The sequence below is a fragment of the Saccopteryx leptura genome, chromosome 2 (assembly GCF_036850995.1).
Source record: "Saccopteryx leptura isolate mSacLep1 chromosome 2, mSacLep1_pri_phased_curated, whole genome shotgun sequence".
NCBI lineage: Eukaryota > Metazoa > Chordata > Mammalia > Chiroptera > Emballonuridae > Saccopteryx > Saccopteryx leptura.
In genome coordinates this window covers 3,787,561-3,810,895 of record NC_089504.1, presented here as the reverse complement: position 1 = coordinate 3,810,895, position 23,335 = coordinate 3,787,561, and the positions used below count along the sequence as shown (strand labels likewise).

At 57.1% G+C, this 23,335-nt stretch overlaps 1 protein-coding gene across 3 annotated transcripts; it reads left to right on the top strand.

Annotated features, from left to right (window-relative positions):
* The first annotated feature begins 12,522 nt into the window (after nucleotides 1–12,522).
* GFI1B (growth factor independent 1B transcriptional repressor) lies at nucleotides 12,523–23,103 on the top strand. 3 transcript variants are annotated; one of them, XM_066366831.1, is made up of 8 exons: nucleotides 12,523–12,648; nucleotides 18,064–18,183; nucleotides 18,662–18,805; nucleotides 19,177–19,448; nucleotides 20,033–20,170; nucleotides 21,586–21,751; nucleotides 22,289–22,463; nucleotides 22,759–23,103. In XM_066366831.1, the coding sequence occupies exons 2-8, from the start codon at nucleotides 18,084–18,086 to the stop codon at nucleotides 22,781–22,783; spliced, it is 1,020 nt and encodes a 339-aa protein (XP_066222928.1). In that variant the 5' UTR covers nucleotides 12,523–12,648; nucleotides 18,064–18,083; the 3' UTR covers nucleotides 22,784–23,103. The 3 variants fall into 3 exon arrangements, with proteins under 3 accessions (XP_066222928.1, XP_066222929.1, XP_066222927.1); XM_066366832.1 differs by having other exon boundaries at nucleotides 22,289–23,103; XM_066366830.1 differs by having other exon boundaries at nucleotides 21,487–21,751; nucleotides 22,289–23,103.
* Nucleotides 23,104–23,335: the final 232 nt, after the last annotated feature.

Here is a 23,335-nt window from a genome sequence, read left to right as displayed (position 1 = left end):
TTTACCTTTTGACTATTTTTTCCCCCAGTAGAGTTACTATCTTTTCTTTGTTGATTTGCAGGAGTGCCTTATATATTCTAGAAATGAGTCCTTTGTTAACTAGAGATATTTATAGTGTCCACCCCTCTCATATTTTCCTATTAACTGTATTGCAATTCATTGGAAAAGTGACATTCATTTTGATGTCATCATATTCATCTTTTTTCTTTTTCTTTTCTTTCTTTTTTTTTTTTTTTTTTTTACTTACACATTCGGTTTTTGAGTTGCTGTGTGTAAGATGGCCTCTTCCAGCCAACCTTCTGGTGTCTGCTGTCTGCCAGCAGTCATTGATGCCCCTCGGCTTGTCACCGTCCACGGCACCGTCTGCCTCCAGAACACAGGAGGTGGCTGAGGGGTGACAAAGTTCTAGCCCACAGGTTGCTTCTTTACTCGCTTTTATGATGGCGAGAGCTGGCCACACTTATTCTCGCTCAGACGGGATGACCTGACACCAGGTCCTCCCAGTGCCACAGGGCCCGCAGCCTCACCTGCAAAGTGCTCTTGCCTGAGACATTTCACCTGAATCCAACTGAGCCTGGGCCCTGTCTTCCCGCGGCCGTGGGATGGAGGAGCAGGTTAAACGGCACCGTGAAGAGGCAATAAGACAGAGCCAGGATGCAGGTCCCCCGGATAGGTCTGGATTCTTAGAGGGGGAGGGGAAATCAACGTCAAAAGACAAGAGTAGTTGGCCTAGCGTGCGGAGGACCCGGGTTCGATTCCCGGCCAGGGCACACAGGAGAAGCGCCCATTTGCTTCTCCACCCCTCCGCCGCGCTTTCCTCTCTGTCTCTCTCTTCCCCTCCCGCAGCCGAGGCTCCATTGGAGCAAAGATGGCCCGGGCGCTGGGGATGGCTCTGTGGCCTCTGCCCCAGGCGCTAGAGTGGCTCTGGTCGCAATATGGCGACGCCCAGGATGGGCAGAGCATCGCCCCCTGGTGGGCAGAGCGTCGCCCCCTGGTGGGCGTGCCGGGTGGATCCCGGTCGGGCGCATGCGGGAGTCTGTCTGACTGTCTCTCCCTGTTTCCAGCTTCAGAAAAATGAAAAAAAAAAAAAAAAAAAAGACAAGAGTAGAGGGCACTGTTCTATCACCTAGGTCCTAGGATGCGAAAGAAACAGGCAACTGCAGTGCTCGAGTCGGGCAGGATCCTGATTCTTAAAAGAGCAGCTCTAGGCCCTGGCCGGTTGGCTCAGTGGTAGAGCGTTGGCTTGGCGTGCAGGAGTCCTGGGTTCGATTCCCGGCCAGGGCACACAGGAGAAGCGCCCATTTGCTTCTCCACCCCCCCCCCTTCCTCTCTGTCTCTCTCTTCCCCTCCCGCAGCCAAGGCTCCATTGGAGCAAAGATGGCCCGGGCGCTGGGGATGGCTCCTTGGCCTCTGCCCCAGGCGCTAGAGTGGCTCTGGTCGCAGCAGAGCATCGCCCCCTGGTGGGCAGAGCGTAGCCCCTGGTGGGCGTGCCGGGTGGATCCCGGTCGGGCGCATGCGGGAGTCTGTCTGACTGTCTCTCCCCGTTTCCAGCTTCAGAAAAATACAAAAAGAAAAAAATAAGAGCAGCTCTAGAAGAGAATGGGGGGAAGCTGCAAAAATGTGCATATAAACCGGACATTCGACAATATTGGGGAACTATGGACAATTTCCTTAGGCGTGATCATGACTCTGCAGGGAGGTGACTAGGTAAAAAACATCCTGGGCCTGGCCGGTTGGCTCAGTGATAGAGCATTGGACTGGCATGTGGAAGCCCCAGGTTCAATTCCCAGTCAGAGCACACAGGAGAGCCGACCATCTGCTTCTCCACCCCTCACCCCTTCCTCTCTCTCTCTCTCTCTCTCTCTCTCTCTCTTCCCCCCTCCCCCCGTCCTGCAGCCATGGCTCAAATGTTTCATGCAAAGTTGGCCCCGGCCACTGAGGATGGCTCCCTGGCCTCTCCTCAGGCACTAAAATAGCTTGGTTGCTGAGCAACACAGCAGTGGCCCAGACAGGCAGAGCATCGCCTGGTAGGGGGCTTGCTGGGTGGATCCCAGGCAGGATGCACGTGGGAGTCTGTCTCTGCCTCCCCTCCTCTCACTGAATAAAAATAAATAAATGCTTATATTTTAGGAGATACAGGCTTGATCAAGTACAGTGTGTCCGTAAAGTCATGGTGCACTTTTGACCAATCACAAAAGACGATAGAAATGTGAAATCTGCACCGAATAAAAGGAAAACCCTCCCAGTTTCTGTAGGATGATGTGGCAGCATGTGCGCATGCGCAGATGATGACGTAACACTGTGTATACAGCGGAGCAGCCCACGGCCATGCCAGTCGAGATATGGACGGTACAGAGGAAAGTTCAGTGTGTTCTGTGGCTCGCTAAATTTGAATCCGTGACCAAAGTGCAATGTGAATATCGGCGCGTTTATAACGAAGCACCACCACATAGGAATAACATTACTCGATGGGACAAGCAGTTGAAGGAAACCGGCAGTTTGGTGGAGAAACCCCGCCCGTTCTGGTAGGCCATCAGTCAGTGACGAGTCTGTAGAGGCTATACGGGATAGCTACCTAAGGAGCCCTAAAAAATCTGTGCGTGAGCCCACGTCGAACTGCACTGAATAGGTATGAAACTGGGAGAGTTTTCCTTTTATTTGATGCAGATATCACATTTTTATCGTCTTTTGTTGCTTTCCTGTGACCGGTAAAAAGTGCACCATGACTTTTCGGACACACTGTATTTGTGGGTACATGATGTCTGCAATACACTTTCAGAACATTCTATCAAAATAAAATGTGTATGACAGAGTGTACAAATACGTGCACACAGATGATACATTTGGCAAATGCTAACTATCATTGAATACAGCTGGGTGAGTGTTTGTGAGATGTTTCATCCGCATTTCTTTCTGAAAGTTTTTCATAATAAATACTTGAAAACTATTTGAGGATTGAAAAATAATTAGAGTAGGCCCTGGCGGAAACTCTGAGACCCTAGCCATGAGGTGGGGAGAGCCTCGGTCCCGGACATGCATTCCCCTAACTGCCCCTCCCCCCATGAAGTGAAGGACCAGCAAGATGGTTCTTCTAAAGTGGGTCAAGTACACATCCTAGAAAATGTACCATCTCAACCCTTCTTAAGGGTATCGTCCAATGGCATTAAGCACACTCACACTTTTGTGTAACCACCACCCCCATCTAGTCACTCATCTTGCTAAAAAGCTGAAATGCTGTCCCCACTAAAGAACTCTTCATTTTGGGAGACTGCAAGTGGCAAAGCTCTTGTAAGTTCGAGGCTTAGCAAAAGACTAACTTCCCCACCCACCCTCACTCCTCCATATTGGCTATAAAGCTGAGTATTTGCACTCATCCCAACCCCCCACCTCACTTGCTTGCTTAAGTTGCTAAAGACTAAGTTTTTCTCCACACCTCCATGCTAGCTGTGGGGCTGGATTGTTTGTACTCGTCCTATCCCCCCCATCCCTCGGAGAGACTGGAGGCAGTTTCCTGTTTATTCTTTGATTTTGTGAAGTTAAGATGTTATGCAGGGTGGAGGGTTCTCTGCACTTGGGAGAACTCTTGGGTTGCCTTGGAAATGTGACTTTGTTTTAATGATCACTTTGATTTGCTAATGACCTCACTTTGCCGTATAAATAAAGCAGGTACAGGGGGTGGAGACTCGCCTTTTGCAAGCTATCTTCTGCGTTGCAAAGAGTCCTCCCCAGCCCACCTTTTTTCTCGTTAAGCCTATTTTCTTTATTCCGCGACATTCCCACTCAGGACCTGGAATTACTATCCGCTCTGGTTTGTGGTACTTCACCCCTCCCTGCACCTCTGGGAACCCACCTTCTCCCTTCCGTTTCTATGGATTCGACTTCTCCAGGTACCTTGTACGAGTGAAACCGTAATAGTATCTGTCCTTCTGTGTCTGGTTTATTTCACTTAACAAGATGTTTTCGGGGCTCTTCCGTGTGGTAGCAGATAGCAGGCTCTCCTTCCTTTTTAAGGCTGGGTCACATTCCGTGGTGTGGAAGGACCACATTCTGTTTGTCTCCGCCTCTGCTGGTGGCCACGTGGGTGGATGCTTTGAGTGCTGCCGCCGCGAAGGTGGAGTGCCGATGTCCCTTTGAGCACCCACTGCTTGCAGGGGCAGCCCCAGACGTGATCGTCTGGGCCCGCGCCAGGTGGTTGTAAAGGACCCCTTCCTGCTTTCCTGACGGCTCACTACTGTCTTTTAACTGCAGCCGTTCCCCTTGCAGAAACGCGTGGACGGATCACTCTCCAAGGCTGCGGCGACTGCCAACTGTCGTCAGAAGAGCCCCTAGGTCTCCCCTCTTTCTCCAGCGTCGACACTATTTTCTTCTTTCGTTCGGCAGAGGGGACCTCCCTGCGGGCTCACAGGTTGAGGAGAAGCAACAAAGGGAAAAATGCTCATTCTTCTCATTCCTGAGAAAAATACTTATGTCTGACGACATGGTGACTTGAAAAATCTCTGAAGGCAGCAGGTACATGCAAATCAGATGTAAATTGCATGCAAATCCTGGTGGGCGGGAGGCTGATCCCACCAGCATGTCCTGCATCAGGACATCTTGCCAGTGCTGACCAGTGTTGAGCTGGAGCCCCCAGTGTGGGAGGAGGGTTTTTTCCCAGATGACTGTACATCTAGTCCTCTTTGAAGGTGTGTGGTCCCCTCCAGTGTCCTTCCTAGGGTCCCTCACTGCTTGCTTGATACATTCACTGCAGGCTCCACTTCCTGGGCCTGGAGACCAGTGCCCCACCCCAGGTCGAGAGCCCGCTGACCCGAGTTGGGGGCGAGGGGACACAGGGCCTCTCCCAGCTCAGCATCACTGCGAACTCCCCTGTTGGCTGCAACTACCCGGGCACCATGGTCGTTGCCCACGGGGGACGCTCCTTGATGGTGCGTAACTGGGGAGCTGAGGACCCGTGGGGAGATTGTCACCCCCCCTCGGGCTGGCTAGTGGACACACACACACACCCACATGCTCACCGCGCGCGCACGCACACACACACACACACGCACACACGTGTGCACACACACTGCTTGTTGGGAAGAACACAGACTTGCATTCACACATCACACGCTCACCGCATGCCCACACACACACACACACATGCTCACCGCATGCCCCCCCACACACACACACATGCTCACCGCATGCCCCCCCCCACACACACACATGCTCACCGCATGCCCCACACACGTGCGCGCACACACACTGCTTGTTGGGAAGAACACAGACTTGCATTCACACATCACACGCTTGCTGACCCTGTGATGTGCGGGGCGTGGTTCTGGGAAGAGACTCCAGGGGGGAAGGGGGAAGTGCGTGCCCTCGTGGATCGGACAGGTCACCCCCCATCCCCACCCCCACCCCCACCCCCACCCCCGGTCCCTGTGGACTTGGTCCTAGTGCCAGCCGCACCTGGAAGCTGGTTCTTGGTTTCCCTACGCGGCAAAGCGCTCCCTCGGACAGGAAGAGACAAGGCTTGTGAAAGCCGCCACCCCATCGGGCCGTCTGGCCGACTGGACTCGGACTCCTCCATCTCTGCAGCCTCCACGTGGGCTTCCTGTGAGGGTCCGGAGAGAACACGAAGGCGGAAGTCTTCGGGCGTTCACGGAGCGGGAGCCGCTGCGCGAGGTCTCATCAATCATCAACCCGCGATGTACATGCAGGCGCGCAGCCCACCTGCTGGGGCGCAGGCGGACACCACCCTGGGTCCCCGTCCCCTCCCCCGGCCTGCCCCGCAACTAAGGCTGCTCCTGACCTTGTGGTTAAAGAGACAAACAGCAGAGTTCTGTCGTCTGCTACTGAATTCTGCTGTCGAGACGTAATCACTGACACATGTAGAATGTTTCAGCATCTATCTACAAGACGTTTTTTGCACGTGTTCTCATTTGCTAGCTACAGCAGCCCCACCGGGGGCATAGCCTTAGCCCCATTTCACGGGTGTCGAGTCAGAGTCTCGGGAGGCTAGGGACCTACCTGCCTCAGGTCACGCAGCCAGTGACCTGAACACCAGGAAGACGCTTCCACTCCACCTGGAGAATTAGACGTCACCCACTCCGTCCATTGCCGCTGGGCACTTGTGCTGTGCAGGACGGACTCGATAGCTCCATCGGAGGCCGGCAAAGAAGGGCCCCGGGCGCGAAGGGCTCTCAAGGCGCGTCGGGAGGCGGGGCCCGGGTCCTGGCTCTGCTTTCCAGGAGCCGTGTGCTGTTGCCCGTCTCTCTCGAAGCCTCGGTTTCCCCTACTCAAACCTCAGATGGGTGAGTCGGGGGTCTGCCGTCTAGCCTCCTGCCAGAGGTTCGCTCGGGAAAACGGATGGAGACTTCTCTGCAGGGGATTCCTGGCTGAAGAGCCGCTGGTGGGGTAGAGGGTGCAGAGGGGCCTCCTGGTCCTCTTGTTTCCTCCTAACCCTAGAAGGGGGTGCAGGGGCCCCTTTGCCACACCCGCTGGGGTAGCTGGGAGGCATGAGGCAGGAAGGCAGGCCTGGGGACCTTTTCCCCCTGGGCGAGCCCCTCTGGTTCTCCCCACCTGATTTCTCTCATTCTCTCTTTCCTTCAGCGCTCCTCTGAGGTCAACCAAACACTTTGTGATGTGAATGTGCCCCATGGTCTTCCAGCAGGACGCGGCCTGTCCCCCTGTTGAGACTCATGGAGGGTTGAGCTCACAAATTGGGGGAGATAGATATTGCCTAACTATGTGAGACTCAACAGCAAAGGGTCAATAAAGATTATTTTTAGAGCTCCTGGCCAGGTAGCTCAGTTGGTTAGAGCATTGTCCCAATACTACAAGGTTGCTGGTTCGATCCCTAGTCAAGGCACATATAAGAATCAACCATGGGCCCTGGCCGGTTGGCTCAGTGGTAGAGCGTCGGCCTGGTGTGCGGAAGTCCCGGGTTCGATTCCCAGCCAGGGAAGCACCTATCTGCTTCTCTACCCCTCCCCCTCTCCTTCCTCTCTGTCTCTCTCTTCCCTCCGCAGCCAAGGCTCCATTGGAGCAAAGTTGACCTGGGCTCTGGGGATAGCTCTGTGGCCTCTGCCTCAGGCGCTAGAGTGGCTCTCTGGTCACAACAGAGCGACGCCTCGATGGGCAGAGCATCGCCCCCTGGTGGGCATGCCGGGTGGATCCCGGTCAGGTGCATGTGGGAGTCTGTCTGACTGCCTCCCCGTTTCCAGCTTCAGAAAAATCCAAAAAAAAAAGAATCAACCATGAATGCATAAACAAATGGAACAACAAATCAATGTCTCCTTCTCTTCCTCCCTCGCTTTTCCCCTTCCTCTCTCTAAGAGCAATAAATACATTATTTTAACAAAGATATGTTTGAATTCGAAAATATTATACGCACACTTCTTATGAAAGGGAGGTGGGGGGGACGCAGGATGGGCGAGGGGAGAGGGAAAGAGGGAGGGCATGGGAGGGCAGGAGGGAGGGAGAGAGAAAAACTATACACATGTCAGGACAGAGGTGCATATTCTTTTTTTCTTTCTACTACGATCATGTATCCCTTTTGTAATTCAAGCAGTAATTAGATACACTAGATAAATGATACCTACCTACCTACCTACCTACCTACCTACCTACCTACCTACCTCTTACCTACCTACCTCTTACCTACCTCCATACATACATACATACCAGACAATCAAATCTTTGTTTTCCGGTTTTTGCCAGAGGAAAGGAGCGCCACCTCGTGGCGAAATTATGAATTGCGTCCTCTCGCTAGCACAGGCGCCTGGATGCTGGGGCGGTGAACCCGCAGGACAGTGTCAGCACCCGACCCCCAAGCAGTGTCAGGCAGCGTTTGCAAGCAATGAACCCTCTACCTCAGCTGCCTGCGGTTCCCAGCAAGGAACCTGGGCCTGGAAAGAACTCCACAGTTTCCCTGAAGGACTGAGTCACAGCAGGGCGAGGCGGACAGTTGGGCGTGTATGTGGGGGTGGGGGGGAGGCAGTAGAGGAGGATGGGTCCAGGGTACAGGGGGCTCACTGGGAGCCCGCACCTCCACCCTCGCCCACAATGCAAGAACCACCGGGCCCATCCTTGCACTCGGGACAGATGTGCTCAGCTCATGTTAGATGCATTCCTCATTCTGTGGCCATTCTGAGCCAAGGCCAGGACCGTGCCAGCTGGACCTGGGCCCTGCCGCCCACCCAGCACGGCACAGTCACACCCACCCCATCTCCCACAGAGCTGGCACCCACAGTACTGGCCTGAGATGTGTGTGTGTCCTGAGAGGGTAGGGGCTCCGCACACTACCCCCTGCTGGCCCTTCATGGCGGCAGGTCCGTTTATTCCGCCTGATCGGGGTTCCTGCAGCCCCACAATCCCAGGGTCGGTGCTTATTGCCCACTGAGAGAGGACTGACTCCACAATGGCCTCGCCCTCAGACGGCCGCTGGTCTCGCTGAGAAGCAGCGGCGTGTTTGTGACAGACAAAACAAGGCAAGAATCCAAGAGCTGTCCCTGGTAGGCTGACTTCTTCAGACCACGAGTGGCCCCAGGGGCTGTGGGAGGTCTGGGAAGGGTTTCCGGAGAAGTTGAGAGCTGGATTGGGCTGCGAAGGAGAAGACTGAAGAGAAAGGACATTCTGGACAAGCGGAACAGGAAAGGCAAAGGCAGGAGTTAGGACTTGGTCCCCCAAAATAACACAGTATATTCAGGTGACAATGAGATGACAGTTAGAAGGAGGGAGACAGCAGTTTTAACCCCAAACACCATTCTGGCCTTATTCTGTGGGGAGAGAACTGCTCTTTCTTGCCAAATTCATCCCTTCCTGTTCTCTCTTAGTGACTTAGTGTGGTTTTGGCAGGAGGATCTGCCAGGTCTGGCCAATAAGAGAGACTCTTATCCTATGGGAAATCTGGGAAAGAGACTGCTCAGGCAGAGAGGACAGCACATGCAAATATCCTGAGGCAGAAATGAATGTGATCCGGACAATGTCATCTGAGTGTCTGGATCCAACCATGCCTGAAGCTAAAACTTTTTAGCAATATGAACTAATTGTTTTATTGTTATTGAATGAGTCTCATCAGGTTTCTGCAACTTGCACCTGAAGGAGTGCTGTCCTTTGAAAGAGCTCTAACACTGTGGAAAACACCACAGTGTGCTAATCTCTGCAGCTGAGATTTGGGTCCAGTTAGGCAAAGGGAAAAATCACTGTAGGTTTTTAAACTGCGCCACACTCATCCTGATTCCGATGCTTCTTTTTTTTTTTCTCAGCTCCTGTCTCCAGTGTCCCATCCGGTTCAGTCAGTCTCCACCCTTCTGTCTACACTGAACTAGGCTGCCTCCAGCTCTTTGCACCTGGTGTTCCTCTTTTTTAGACATTCTTCCCTACTCTCCTTCTCCCAAGTCTTAGCTTCAGGCATGGTTGGATCCCTACGCTCAGATGATCTCTGGATTCATTTCTGCCTCAGGACATTTGCATGTCCTGTTCCCTCTGGCATCAACTTAGATGTCACTTCCTTCATCAGCTCCCTGGGTCAGGGTCTGTTTCCTCACACCCATGCCCCTTTGCATACCAAGCTACCTCACAGCTGTTTCACTCCCAATTGTAAATTTCAGGGTACTCTATCTCATCTGCTAGGCCAGGAAGGAGCTTCTGTCTGGTTCTGGTTTGAAACCCCAGCATCTGGTACCCAGTAGGCACTTAATAACCATGTATTAGCCAAGGGAGTGTTATGGACTGAATATTTGTGCCTCCCCCCCCCCCCCACCCCAGCTCATATGTTGAAGCCCTAACCCCCAGTGTGATGCTATTTGGAGGTGGGGCCTTGCGAGGTAATTAGGTTTAGATAAGCTCATGGAGGTGGTGCCCATAATGGGATTAGTGCTCTTATAAGAAGAGAGAGAGGCCCTGGCAGGTTGGCTCAGCGATAGAGTGTCAGCCCGCCATGTGGAAGTCCCGGATTTGACTCCTGGCCAGGGCACACAGGAGAAGCGCCCATCTGTTTCCCCACCCCTCCCCCTCTCCTTTCTCTCTGTCTCTCTCTTCCCCTCCCGCAGCCAAGGCTCCATTGAAACAAGGTTGGCCCGGGCGCTGAGGATGGCTTCATGGCCTCCGCCTCAGGTGCATGAATGGCTCCAGGTGGAGCCAGATGGGCAGAGCATCGCCCCCTGGTGGGCATGCTGGGTGGATCCCGGTCAGGCGCATGCGGGAGTCTGTCTGCCTGACTCCCCACTTCTCACTTCAGAAAAATTAAAAAAAAAAGGAAGACGAGGGAGAGAGAGAGAGAGAGGCTCACCCTCTCTGCCATGTGAGTGAGGGCACAGCATAAGGGGGCCGTCTGCAAGCCAGGAAGCTTGTCCTCACCAGACACTGAATCTGCTGGCACCTTGATCTTGAACTTCCCAGCCTCTGTGGGAAACAAATGCTGTTTAAGTCGCCTAGCTTATGGTATTTCGTTATGGCAGCCGACGGTGCTAAGAGAGGGAGGAAGCGAGGAGGGAAGAGGGGGGATGGAGAAGCCTGGTATATGAAAGGAACCAACAGTGACTGAATGAATGAGTGGGCACCGGGAGGCTGAAGTGACTGAGCCTCCCCCTTGGGACAGGCTAACTACAGGCATTTCCCTGGGCTGTCCACTAGGGGGAGGGGTGTGGGCCCTGTGGGCAGCCCTGGCGGGGATTGACTCAGAGCCTGGGAGGTCTTGGGCTGCAAATATTGCCCTAGGCTGTGATACTGCCCGGGGCTGGAGGTCTGGACACTTCTCCAGGGAAGGCCTGTCTTTACTTCTAGACTGGGGTCCTGGTCGAGGAAGGGAGCCCCTGAGTTGGCCACTCAAGGGAGAAGAGCAGCTGTATTTGCTCCATGCGGCAGCTTTATGTTAGAAAACACCCCACAAATACATGCCCCAGTTGGAGAAAGTGATCGGCAAGGCAAATCATAAAAAAAAGAAAAGAAAAAAAAGGTGAAACGATCAAATGTGTTAATAAAAGCCCCAAGAAAATTTAGGAGGCACTTCACCCAAATCACATTCAGTGGGAAAAGAAAGAACCGGGTCCAAAATAGCACCGGGTGGGCATGTGCGTGCGCGCGCGCGCGGACACGCGTGCACGATGACGTCAGACGGAAGAAACAGGGCTTTTTTGCCACGTTGAGGGGGAATGCTTTCTCCGTGTCCTTGATTTACTCTCGAAGTTTTCTGCATAATTTCAGAAGGTTTTAGTTGACCGTTGGCAACGTGCAACATCCAAAGAACATTCCAGATGCTTCCGCTGATGTCCCTCCAGCAAGAACAGTGACCCGGGGCTGGGGGCGACTGTCTCCCATGAGCCCTGAGCCCCTGTGGGATCACATGGCCCAGCCCGGCCCGGGTGACAGCCTCCCTTCAGGGCCGGTCCCGGTGCGGAGCGCTGGCCCGAAATCCCCTTGCTCTCCCTGTCGGACCTTTGACTTGCCGTTTCAGTTGGGGCTTCCTCTCACCAAACTCGTTTCTTTTATGAGGGAAACGCAATCTCTCCATACACACACCGTACACACCGGACTAGGAGGACATGCAAATCAGCCTAACAGAGCCCTGTTTTGTGAGTTCTTGTCTTATGCAAAACCGCCTCCTGAAATAAATGAGTCATCCCCTGAGGTTGGGGGGCCAGGAGGCGGAGGTGTGTGTGTGTATGTGTGTGGGGTGATCCGGGAATGGGGCTCTGTGCTCAATGGGATGACATGTCCGACCCTGGCCTTCCCTGATTTCCCCCTGGTGATCGGGGACATGCTGTAGGTCCCTGTGGATCTCCCCCGTCTTCTCCGCGGCCACCAGATGGCGGCACAGGCAGGCCCTGGGACCTGAGTGTAACCTGCAGGTGGACCGGAGTGGCTGAAGATCGGGCTAAGCGCTCACTCCCACACCTGACTTCCTTCCCACCTCCCCCGGCCAAGTCCAGGAGGCATGGATTTGACTTGTCCTCTCAAAGGGGACCTCTGAAGGACATGGGGACTCTCTAAAAGTGTCTGCAGCACCCTCGCCAAGTAGCTGGGTGCCTCCTGGCTGGGGATGTTGAACTTGGTGAAGGAAAAAAAGGGAAAGGAGGAGGAAGAAAAGGAGGGAGGGAGGGAGGGAGGGAGGGAGGGAGGGAGGGAGGGAGGAAAGGAAGGAAGGAAGGAAGGAAGGTAGGAGATAAAAGAAAAAACTAAAAAAGTTTTAAGTTCTTGACACAAAATCAGATTTATAAGTACATGCTTTATCTCAAACATTAAATTTTTAAAATGTAATAGCTTAGCCATCATTTTCTGTTCAGACAAACTCTCAGAAAGTTTCTGTTAGTCAAACTTTCCAGAGAAAGGGCGCGCACGGGGCCGGGCAGCGTGGAGGGTTGGAGTGAGTGTGGAGCCCCGCGTCCTGGGAGGCTTTGATAAGCAAATACAGCCCAGCGCGCTCGCTATTGGCTGTCCCCTCACCGCCAGATTTTTGACAAATAATCAGATTGAAAATCAGGGAGGGGAACAGAAGAGGAAAAAGAAAAACACACACACACACACACAAACAGAGAGAGGGGGGAAAAAGGAGAAGTATCTATTTGCACAGAGAGTCACAAGCTGACAGAGTGGAGCTGACTGATCCCAGAGCGTGGTAGGGGGGGCGCTGAAGTTCCCACCGCAGGACCGGGGCCCGCAGGACAGGTGAGTGTGGCCGACCTCATCCCGGACCTGTCCTTTTGATTTGCATGTCTGACTTCCCTTGTGTCCGGGTGGGTTACCTAGTCCCGTGGGCAGTTCTAGGAGGAATTGAGGTGGGCTGCAAACCTTTCCTGTAAGATGTAGCTCTCAGACCCCGCGCCCGGGGAAGAAGGGTGGTGAGCGGCCGTTATATCAGAGCCTCCCTGAGTCAGTGTTAGGCTGACCGATATCACACTCACAACCCAGCTGTCCCAACGACCTGGGCAGGGGGCAGGGTGGCACGGCATGACACATGCTGAGGACCTAGTGGGTGTCCCCCTTGGGCACAAACCGTCCCCGTCCTCAGGGCACTGTGAACCCTTCTTGGTCTATAACGTAAGACCAGGATTGAGAGAACTCTGAAGGAAGGTCCATCCCAGCGTCCCCCAGTCCCAGGCGACCTTCACCCAAGTTCCCGGGACTCTGAGCGTGAGTTGCCCGCCATCCAGAGCCTGCCGCAGGGGGGAGGGGAGGCTGTCTTCTCCGCACCCCCCCCCCACCAGCCTCCAGGAACACTATGACTGTAGATGGGACTGGTGTCACAGCCTTTTCTACCTTTTTTGGGAAGAAAAAACCAAGTTGGAGTCTGGGTGTCTGGGGAGAAGCGTTTGTTCTATCTAACAGGGCTTGTCCGCGGGGACAGTCCCCAGAATCACTGTGGGTACATACACGTCGGTGTCCTTCTTTAATGGGGAAAAGTCCACCGCTTTCATGAGGTTCCGGGGGTCAGGGGGCTCGGGATTAATTTTCAGGCTCTGGACTCGGATCGGGTAGGAGTTAGGCCAGCCGCACCTGCCCTCTGGGGCGCACGGCTCCCGGGCACCGCCTAGCAGGCCAGGAGGAGGTCTCAGCCTCAGCGCAGTGGCGGGATTCTGGTGCTCGGAGCTGGTGGGACGCTGCAGATAAGGAGCTGAGCGCTGTTCTCCTCCAGCTCAGATTCTGGGGTGGCTGTGCCGGTCTCCTTGCAGGAAGTTCTCGGAGAAGCCTCGGCAAGTTCCTGGGGGCAGGTTTGATGGATGGAGACCAGGGGAGACCCTTTTCTCACGTCTTCCAGGAGAGTGGGGTGGGCTTGCGGGCCCTCGCGGAGAACACAGGACCCCCAAAGGCTCTGGGGCCAGATCACCCCCACCCCCGGGAAAATAGATCACCTGTGATGCTTCCCTGGGGGGACACAGCCTCTCCGCCCTCTTCAGAAACAAGGGAAAACCTGATGGCTTTCACCCCTCGTCCTGAGGCAGGTTTTCTTGTGGTTGGTCCTTTGTTTCCAAGGGTTCCCACCGGTAGGAGCTATTTCCTGTCTAACTCAGAGGGGCTCAGGGCTTGCCTTATCCACCCACTTTTGTTTTTACTGCGATGAAATGTCCCCCTAGCATGACACCGACCGTGTTAACCATTTTAAGGGCACCCTTCGACGGCGCTGGGTACATTCACGTGGCTGTGCGGCCGGCACCACCATCGTGCACAGAACTCGTGTTTTCAGTCTTGCAAAACTGAAACTCGGTCCTTATTAAACAGTAACTCCCTGTCCCCCGCCCCCAGCCCCTATGCATTTGCCTGTTGTTAGATAATGATGCAGATGAGCAGAATCCGGCCGTGTCTGTCCCTCTCCGGCCGGCTCGGCACAACGTCCTTCATTTCCATCCGCGTCGTAGCCCGAGTCAGGATGGCTTTCCTTTTTCAAGGATGAGTAATATTCCACGGTGTGGCTCTATCCCATGTGTTCATCATCCGTCGATGGACACTTGGGCCACTTCCATCTGTGGGCTCCGTGTGAATGGCGCGGCCGTGAGTTGGGGCGTACAGGGATCTGTCCGAGTCCCCGCTTTCCACTCTTTTTGGGGGGGGGAAACACCCAGAAACTGATTCGCTCACTTCTGGACGTGGCATTCTCTGAACTTAGAGGGGGAAGCCTTTTGAGAAGGAACGCCTTCCAAAATTTCAAATAAAAACAATGGCCGCTCTCTGCTCTGGTCCCTAAGATGACCCGGGCTCACTTCCTCCTACTCCTACTTGGAAAGAGGTTTTTGTTTGTTTGTGTTTCCCCTGAAGGCACGGCCTTCAGACAGAAAGGAAGTCCAAAGGGTCCTCTGTGAGCTGACTCTAAGGAACAGCAGAGTCTTACCCAACCTGCCCAAAAGGGGAACCGGCGTGATGAGTTTCTCTGTCAAGGTGGGCCAGTCAGTCCCGCGCCGACGGTCAACGGACCGTGCGTGGGATTTTAGAGCAAAAGGGAAGTGTAGAAATCTCCGTCCAACCGTCCCTTCTGAGACAGAGGAAAACCAAGCCCCAGGTTGGCAGCTGATATGGTCGAGCTCAAGGTCACCGAATTAGACTCAGCCCCACGGGAGGCCGGAGGCGCCTGGTGTCCAGAGGCGGTCACAGGCCTGCCGCTGCAAATCCACCTGGAAGTCGGGGTGCAGGGTCACCCCCTGCTTCAGAAGTTTCAGCCGCCAAGACTCTGATTCAGGGTCGGGGGGACCCTCTATCGGGATTGAGGGTTTTTGAAGAGATGTTAACAGCGAGTCTCTTTCCGGAGCCCGATACCATCACGGCCTCTGTTTTGTGAAGAAATCTTGGGTTTCTTTCACAATCTCTGCTTGTAGCTCTTTCTCAGAACAGGTTCATGGGAATCAAAACGACGTAGTTGTTAATTAACTACCGTATAGGTGATTGGTTCCTGTTTTGTGTTTTTTTTTCAAACTCAGCTAACAGGGGCCAAAAGGAAGTTCTCTGGGTGCGGTGGGCCACATGGTGAGCTCACGACCCTGAGAAAGGGTTTGTTCTGTTGTCCGGGGTCTCCTCGGGCCCGAGCCCGAAAGAAGACCAAAGCTTCCCCAAGGAAGTCTGTTCTCTCACCAGAACTCTTTAGGGCCTGACATGGGGCCTTCGGGGTCTGGAAACCACACGAAGACCAGGGAAATTGGATGATGCCACCCGTTTGCACCGGCAACCAGCCTCCCCCTCGCCCCACCGGGCAGGCTCCTCACGGGGTGTGGATGTGACACGCTGAACGCTGGGCCAGAGGTCAAGTCCTAGCTGGACAGGCGCATGGGCCTGACCTGGCTGTGGGACCCTGGCAGGCCGCTTGCCTCTCAGCCTCAACTTAGCCCTGGGACCCGGGAAGACAATCACTGCTCCCCTTGCCCCGGGGGGTGTCAGGTCTGCGGACCTAATGCACACCGGGGAGCACAGAGCCTTCCCCCTCTTCCTGACGTGTCTGCTCCATTCCCTCCGCACTGAATGAGCGCCCACCCGGGGTCTGGCGGTCGGTCAGGAGCAAGGAGACCCGGGGCCGGGTGACCGGGTCCTGCTGCACCTCGCTCTGCCCTGGGATCGCGAGCTCATCTCTCAGCCTCGGTTTCCCTCTCTAAAATGGGGCGGTAGCGACTCGGCAGGGCGCCACGCTGCCCCCTCTACCTGTCCCCCTTCAGAAGGGTCAGGGTTAACGGAGCTGGGGCTAGGCAGGTCGCGGCTACAAGGATGTCCTCCCGTTCCAGCACGGCAGCCTTAATGCCTGCCCTTGATCCTGTCGATTTACTAATAAAATACTATGTAAAAAAAAAAAGTCCTCTTCTGATAGAGGGACAGACCACGGTGCTGGGGGGCTCCCCCAGAACAAAGGGCAAGGGGGACCCAGCTCCCCGGCCCTCCCCCCACGTGCAGGGGGTCTCCCCTCGCACTGCCCAGGGTCTGGCCTCCCCAGCGCACTCCTGAAGCCCAGAGCCAGAAGGGGGAAGGAAGGGGGTTGTGGGAGCCCTGGTGGGGGCAGAGGGGTGCAGGGGCGGAGGCAGGAAGAAGACTGTCCCTGGGAGATAAAGCTACCGCGGGCTGCCCGGCAGGCCGGGGAGGACAGCGGGCCGGTCTTGTGAGGTCACAACCTGACAGCTGGATGGGACCCCGGAGGCCTCCACGTCCTACCCCATCATCTCAGAGCCCAGAGCGGGGAGGGCCTGCAGCGGGGCCCCCGGTCCTGCCCCCGGTCCCGGGCTTGGCCCCATCCTCACACGGTGCCTGCTGTGGGCCAGGCGCTGGGGTGATGTGGAGGGAGGGCACAGGGCGGAACTGAGCAGGGCCTACCCTCTCCATGCCGCTCCTTCTCCCGGGGGGCTGAGGTGCCGCAGCCAGCGCTCCCCACCGCCCGGGCGCCATGCCGGGCGAGCCCCATGCTCATCTGTAATAAGTAAAAGCCCTTTCTCTCCCCAGCACTCTGGGCTGTGGTCCCCAGGTAGCAGCTCTGGGCACTGAAGCAAAGGACAAGGACGGCCAGGCCTGGGCTGGCCCCGGGGCAGGGTGGCCGCTGCCCAAACCCCTGGTGGCCCAGTTAGGGGTCCCTGTCTGCCTGGCTCAGGGTGGTCCCCTGGGTGACTGCAGCCTGCCCTCTAATCTTCCCCCTCCAGAGCGCTGCCGGCTTGCGCCTTATCGCCCAGCCTGGCTGTTGTTCAGAGTAGCGTGACCCTTTTCCCGCGCTTGGCCCTGTGGCCCGCAGCCCCAGGGAGGGGGGACTCCTCCTCCAAGACCTGGGTGCCCAGCGTGCAGAAAAGGGAATTGCCACAGAGAGGTTGATAGTCTGCCCCACACCGCACAGCCGGTGAGCTGGGATTTGAACCCGTGAGCAACTATCTCACTGCACCACCTGAGCTGAGCCCGCCCCTTCCTGTGGCCTCTGGAGACAGACCCAACCAGGATGCACATGCAGCTTTCTGGGTGTGGGGGGGCCCACAGTGTGCCACATATGGGAGACCCCCCCTCCACCTTCCTTCTCTGCCCCCAGCGCAACTGGGGGCCTGTGGGAGGGAGCAGGCCGGCCCCGCCTGGGGCTTCCTAGAGGTTGGTGTGTTCATTTCCCAGCGAGGCGTAGGGAGGGAGGTTAGGATTTATAGTTAGCCTAACCAAGTGCCACAGACCAGGTGGCTTAAAACAACAGAAGTGTCTTCACTCAGGGTTCTGAAGTCCAGGTGTCGGCCAGACCAGCTCCTGGGGTTCTGAGGGAGTGTTTTCACGCCTTTCCCATTCCTTCTTGGTGGCCTTCTGGACACTGGCAGTCCTTGGCACCCCTTGGCTTGTGGCTGCATCAATCCAATCTCTGCTTCCACCTCCACATGGCCTTCTCGTGTCTGTGTCTGTGGCCCCTCTTCTTCTAAGGACACTAGTCGTATTGGATTCAGGGTCCCCCCTAATCCAGGGCGACCACATCTTGATCACATCTGCAAAGACCCTATTCCCGATAAAGTCACATTCACGAGTTTTGGGTGGACACGAGCTTTGGGGGTGTGGGGGGGACACTGTTCAGCCCAGGACAGTGGGTTCTGACTTCAGGGGGCGGCTCTGACGCACGGAGGGGTACCGTCCTCCTGACGGCCTCGCGCCCTCCGCTTGCAGCTGTGGGGCGCACGCGGACCATGCCACGCTCCTTCCTGGTAAAGAGCAAGAAGGCCCACACGTACCACCAGCCCCGCCTCCACGACGATGAACCCCTCTGGCCGCCTGTCCTGAGCCCGGGTGAGTGACAGCTGGCCCCTGCGGCACCTGGCTTGGCCCAGGGCCCCAGGCACGCACGGGATGGGGCCTCAGCAGCTCCTCCCCCCACTTCCTGGTCTGGGAGCAGGAGGAGCTCGTCCGTCCGCAGTGGCTGAATGAATGAATGAATGACTGCTCCGACCTCTCTGAGCCCCTGGGGCAGTGAGAGCTCACAGGGGAGCTGGTTGCCAGCAGCCACTCACGAGGACGTGTGGGTCCCAAACAGGGTCCGATCGAGGGCTAAGGTCGGTGCTCTAAGAAACTGAGATCGGTCCAAGAGTTCTCAGGTGGGGGGGGGTCTCCTCTTGGCCTCCAGCTGGCTCCCCTCGCTGGGCCGAGCCCCTGAGCGTGGGCAGCCAGAAGCAACGGCAAGCAGGACTCTCCTCCTGGGCGGGGAGCCCCCTCCTGGCTCCCTCCCAGGGTGCTGGCGGCTGGCTCTGATGGTCTCATCTCCCAACAGTGGCCAGGGACCAGGTCCCGAGCAGTGACCCTGCTCTCAGTGCCCTGTTCCCAAGCCAGTACCTGGGCTGGACAGACCTCAAACGGGAGCCAGAGCCGAAGCCGGAGCTGGACCAGAGATTGACCAGGACAGTCTTAATACCAGGTACCTGGCCCAAGACCCCCCACCCCCACCATTCTCCAGCGGGTGCGAGGGAGGATGGAGGGGCTCCTGGAAGCGGGGAGCCTTGGCGTCAGGAAGAACCATCAAGGTCACAGGGATGCTGGGCTCTTGGGCTTCTGCTTGGACCCCTCCTGGATGGGAGAGCATTTCCAGATGAGGACTTCGGTGTGAGGGTCCGAGGGGGCAGCTGGGCACCCTGGGAGGGGGGGGGCGGACAGTCTGGCCTGGGAAAGCCAAGGAGCCACAGTGGGGACCCAGACCTCCCTCACACACCGCACCCCTCGGCACGTGGGGGGAATGGACGCCCTGTGTTTCAATGAGTTGTCACCAGGCATGTGTCCCATTCTTCACAGACGGTCCTGCCGTGATGTCCCAGCCCCAGGACGGGGACTCGCCCCCCTCCGACTCACCCCCGTTCTACAAGCCCAGCTTCTCCTGGGACGCCCTGGCCTCGTCCTACAGCCACGGCTACCGGCAGGCCCCCTCCACCATGCAGTCTGCCTTCCTGGAGCGCTCCGTCAGCCTGTACGGCAGCCCGCTGGTGCCCAGCGCCGAGCCGCCCCTGGACTTCGGCCTCCGCTACTCGCCGGGCCTGGACGCCTACCACTGCGTCAAGTGCAACAAGGTGGGCAGAGAGCCGGCGGGCTCGCAGGCCCTGCTCTGCGTCCCGTCCCGTCCCGGCACGCTGGCAGAGCGGGCGCTCGGAGCTGAGCGTGCCCTGGTGAGGCGGAGGACTCACAACTTCGTCCTCGTCACTGTTCCTTGAGCTCCGACCCTGTGCCCAGCCCTGTGCTAAGCCCTTGATGTGCAGGAGCCCAGGGAGGCGGACGCAGGGCTAAGGTTCAGAAAAGTTGAGTTACTTGCCCAAGAGCAAACAGCAAGGTAGCTATCAGAACCACGTTCAAACCAGGCTCTGACCAACTTTGCTTCTTAACCGCTAGGCGGGATGTTCAGCCTCTGGAGAGGGCTAGGAGGGGACTTCCCATTGCCCCCAGCTTCCCTTTTATAGCTAGGAAAGCCAGCCCCAGAGGGACAGGGACCTCCCAGGACACAGCACGTGCCGGCAGAGTTGGTGGGCCAGGGCACCTCCTCCCGTCTGCCCACCCGTGGTTGGAGCTGGGCATGGGGGTGGCATGCCAGGAGACCCAGGCAGGGACCCCCCCTCTGCAGGCACCCAGCTGTGGCCTCACGCTCTGCCCCCACCCCCAGGTCTTCTCCACCCCCCACGGGCTGGAGGTGCACGTCCGTCGCTCCCACAGCGGGACCCGGCCCTTTGCCTGTGAGGTCTGCGGCAAAACCTTCGGCCACGCCGTGAGCCTGGAGCAGCACACACACGTCCACTCCCAGGTGGGCAGCTGGCTGAGCCTGGGACCCCCCCCCACACACACACACACGCACCCTCCTGCTCTGTGCTGCTCCCAGAAAGACCAGGAGCTGTGGCTACCGTCTCACCCTGCCCCCGAGGGTGACACGGGTCGGGGGCCCCTCACTCTCTGCCGCCCTCATCGGCATCTCCAATACCCGCTCTTAACACCCTTCCCTCCCTGATGGACCGAGTCGGCTTCGCGCACACTGAGAAGAGGTTCTTGGCCCTGGACGGTTTCGGGGACAGCACAGTCCCTGGGAGGCTCGGAAATGGCCCCGTCTCCTGGGGCTCAGGGCAAGTGTCCTCACCTTTGACGGGCCCTGGACTGAGATGCTCAGAGTCAGGCTTGCACGTTCATCTCGTCCACGTCGCCCGACCTGGGGCGGGAACCCTTTCTCCAGCACTCCGTTCTGGGGAAGCGCTAGCACCTGGGTTGCTCCACGGGCTCGGCTGGGAAAAGCAGGGAAGATCGCTCGAGCTTGCCCCGCGAGCGTGAACCACGGGCTGGTTCTCTCCCACCCCACACACACACACACACACCTTTGAGGTCATTGCTATTGCTGTTCCAATGTCCAGATGAGGACACTGATTTTCAGGGAGGTTAAATGACTGGCTACTGTCACGTGGCTAGGAAGAAGCAGAAGCCAGAAGCAGGCCCCAACAATTCAGACTTTTTTTTTTTTTTTTTGTATTTTTCTGAAGCTGGAAACAGGGAGAGACAGACAGACTCCCGCATGCGCCCGACCGGGATCCACCCGGCACGCCCACCAGGGGGCGACGCTCTGCCCCTCCGGGGGCGTCGCTCTGTTGTGACCAGAGCCACTCCAGCGCCTGGGGCAGAGGCCAAGGAGCCATCCTCAGCGCCCGGGCCATCTTTGCTCCAATGGAGCCTTGGCTGCGGAAGGGGAAGAGAGAGACAGAGAGGAAGGAGAGGGGGAGGGGTGGAGAAGCAGATGGGCGCCTCTCCTGTGTGCCCTGGCCGGGAATCGAACCTGAGAGTTCTGCATGCCAGGCCGACGCTCTACCACTGAGCCAACCGGCCAGGGCCAACAATTCAGACTTTTAACCTAACCACTGCACAGCCCTAGGGAGCACACCCCGGGATGAGGGACATATAATGTGAATTCCCTAAAAAACTCCCAGACCAGTTGGTCCATCAGTCAGTCAACCAACGTGTGTTTTGTTTGTTTGTGAACGTTTCAAGGAAAAATCCCACAGGAGGCCCCTGGGAGGCAGCAACGGGGAGCCCTGAGCCCTGCTGCTCCAGGCCACCCCAACAGAGTGTCCTGTTCCTCAGGGGATCCCGGCCGGGTCCAGTCCCGCGCCCAGCCTGGCCGTCCTGGGTCGTGAGGCCCCGCCCGCGCCTGACGCCCTGGGGCCCCGTTTCCTCCGGCAGGAGCGCAGCTTCGAGTGCCGGATGTGCGGCAAAGCCTTCAAGCGCTCGTCCACCCTGTCCACCCACCTGCTCATCCACTCGGACACGCGGCCCTATCCCTGCCAGTTCTGCGGCAAGCGCTTCCACCAGAAGTCCGACATGAAGAAGCACACCTACATCCACACCGGTGAGGCCGCCAGCCCAGCGCGCCGCATGCCCAGCCTGTGTCCCCGGGCAGAGCCCCTGGGAACCCCCACCTTTCCCTGTGAAAAGTTCCTGGCTTCAGGACAGTGGGGTCAAGTTCCACAGGGGGCGGGGCGCCCCTCCAACAGGAGTGCTGAGTGCACCAGGTTACCTAAGGTCACTTAAGGCATAGAGAAAAATACCGGAGGAAACAGCAGCAGGCAGCTGTGTGGATCTCGGGTAGAAGTGAGACTGGCAGGTGAACTTCCCATTCACTCATTCATTCCTCCACGAATTCATTCTTCCCTCCATTCATCCATTCCTCGGCCTCTTTCGTCCCAGGCCTTGTGCCCGGAGCTGTGCTGGATTGATAAACCCGGTGGGTCCAGGCCCTGCCCTCACGCGGGTACAATCCAGTAGGGGCGGGGGGGGGGGGGGTGTAGTGAGATCAACCATGATAAAAGTTTGGAGAACAAACACAGGGTGTTGGGGCAGCAGGCCCGGCGCGGACAGCCCTGACCCGGTCCTCGCTGCCCCGCAGGTGAGAAGCCACACAAGTGCCAGGTGTGCGGGAAGGCCTTCAGCCAGAGCTCCAACCTCATCACCCACAGCCGGAAGCACACGGGCTTCAAGCCCTTCAGCTGTGAGCTCTGCAGCAAGGGCTTCCAGCGCAAGGTGGACCTGCGGAGGCACCGGGAGAGCCAGCACAACCTCAAGTGAGCCCGCGCCCGGCCCCTGGCCGGCCTGTCCCGGGGTCCCGTCCCCGTCGCCGTCCCCATCGCCGTCCCCGGGAGGGAGGCCAGCCTCACGCACCCAGATCCGCAGGCGCCTGGAGGCAACCCCAGACGGATGGGAGTCTTCCAGCTTGTGTTGAGATTCACAAACTCACTGCGCAACTTTGGGCAGATTGTCTTCCCCTCTCTGGACCAGTGGTTCTCCTGCTGTAAAGTGAGGAAGCCGGGCCAGGTCTTCTCTGAGCTGAAGGTGTATAAACTTGGGTGTCTTCCCCAGGGCAGAGCCCGGATGGCCAGAGTAGCCCCACATGGACAGGGATGCCGTGAACAGACCAGAGCTGGAACCCACAGAGAAATCCTACCGGCGCCCTCAGCCCAGCATGCTGGGATCTGGTCCCCTCGGTTTTTAGGGGGCCTCTTGCAGGCTGCCGGGTGGTCAGAGCTGCCTCCTGCCCCAATGGGATGCCTAGCACCCCTCTGCTTCAGCCAGACCTGCTGGCTACCTGCCCCCGCTTCTGACTGGCACTCAACTGGGGTCCGGTTCTGCCATCAGACCGTGGGGCTGGAGAAACCAGCAGTTACTGTCGTCAAAAGCCTGTTCGCTTAACTGCTGTGAATAGAAATAAAGACACACTTATTTACATGTGACCGGCATTTATTAAGTGCCTCCTGGATGCAGGCGAGTGTGCGAGGCTCTGGGGAGGGGTGCTGGGAGCTTTGAGAGGCAGAGGCAGCCGTGCAGCAGCCCTCAAACAGGTCGGGAGCTGAGGACGCAGGCCGAACGGCTAAGCGCTGGGGCACAGCCTGAGACAGGGCTCCACGACCAGACCACAGGGCAGGGCCAGGCTCGGGCA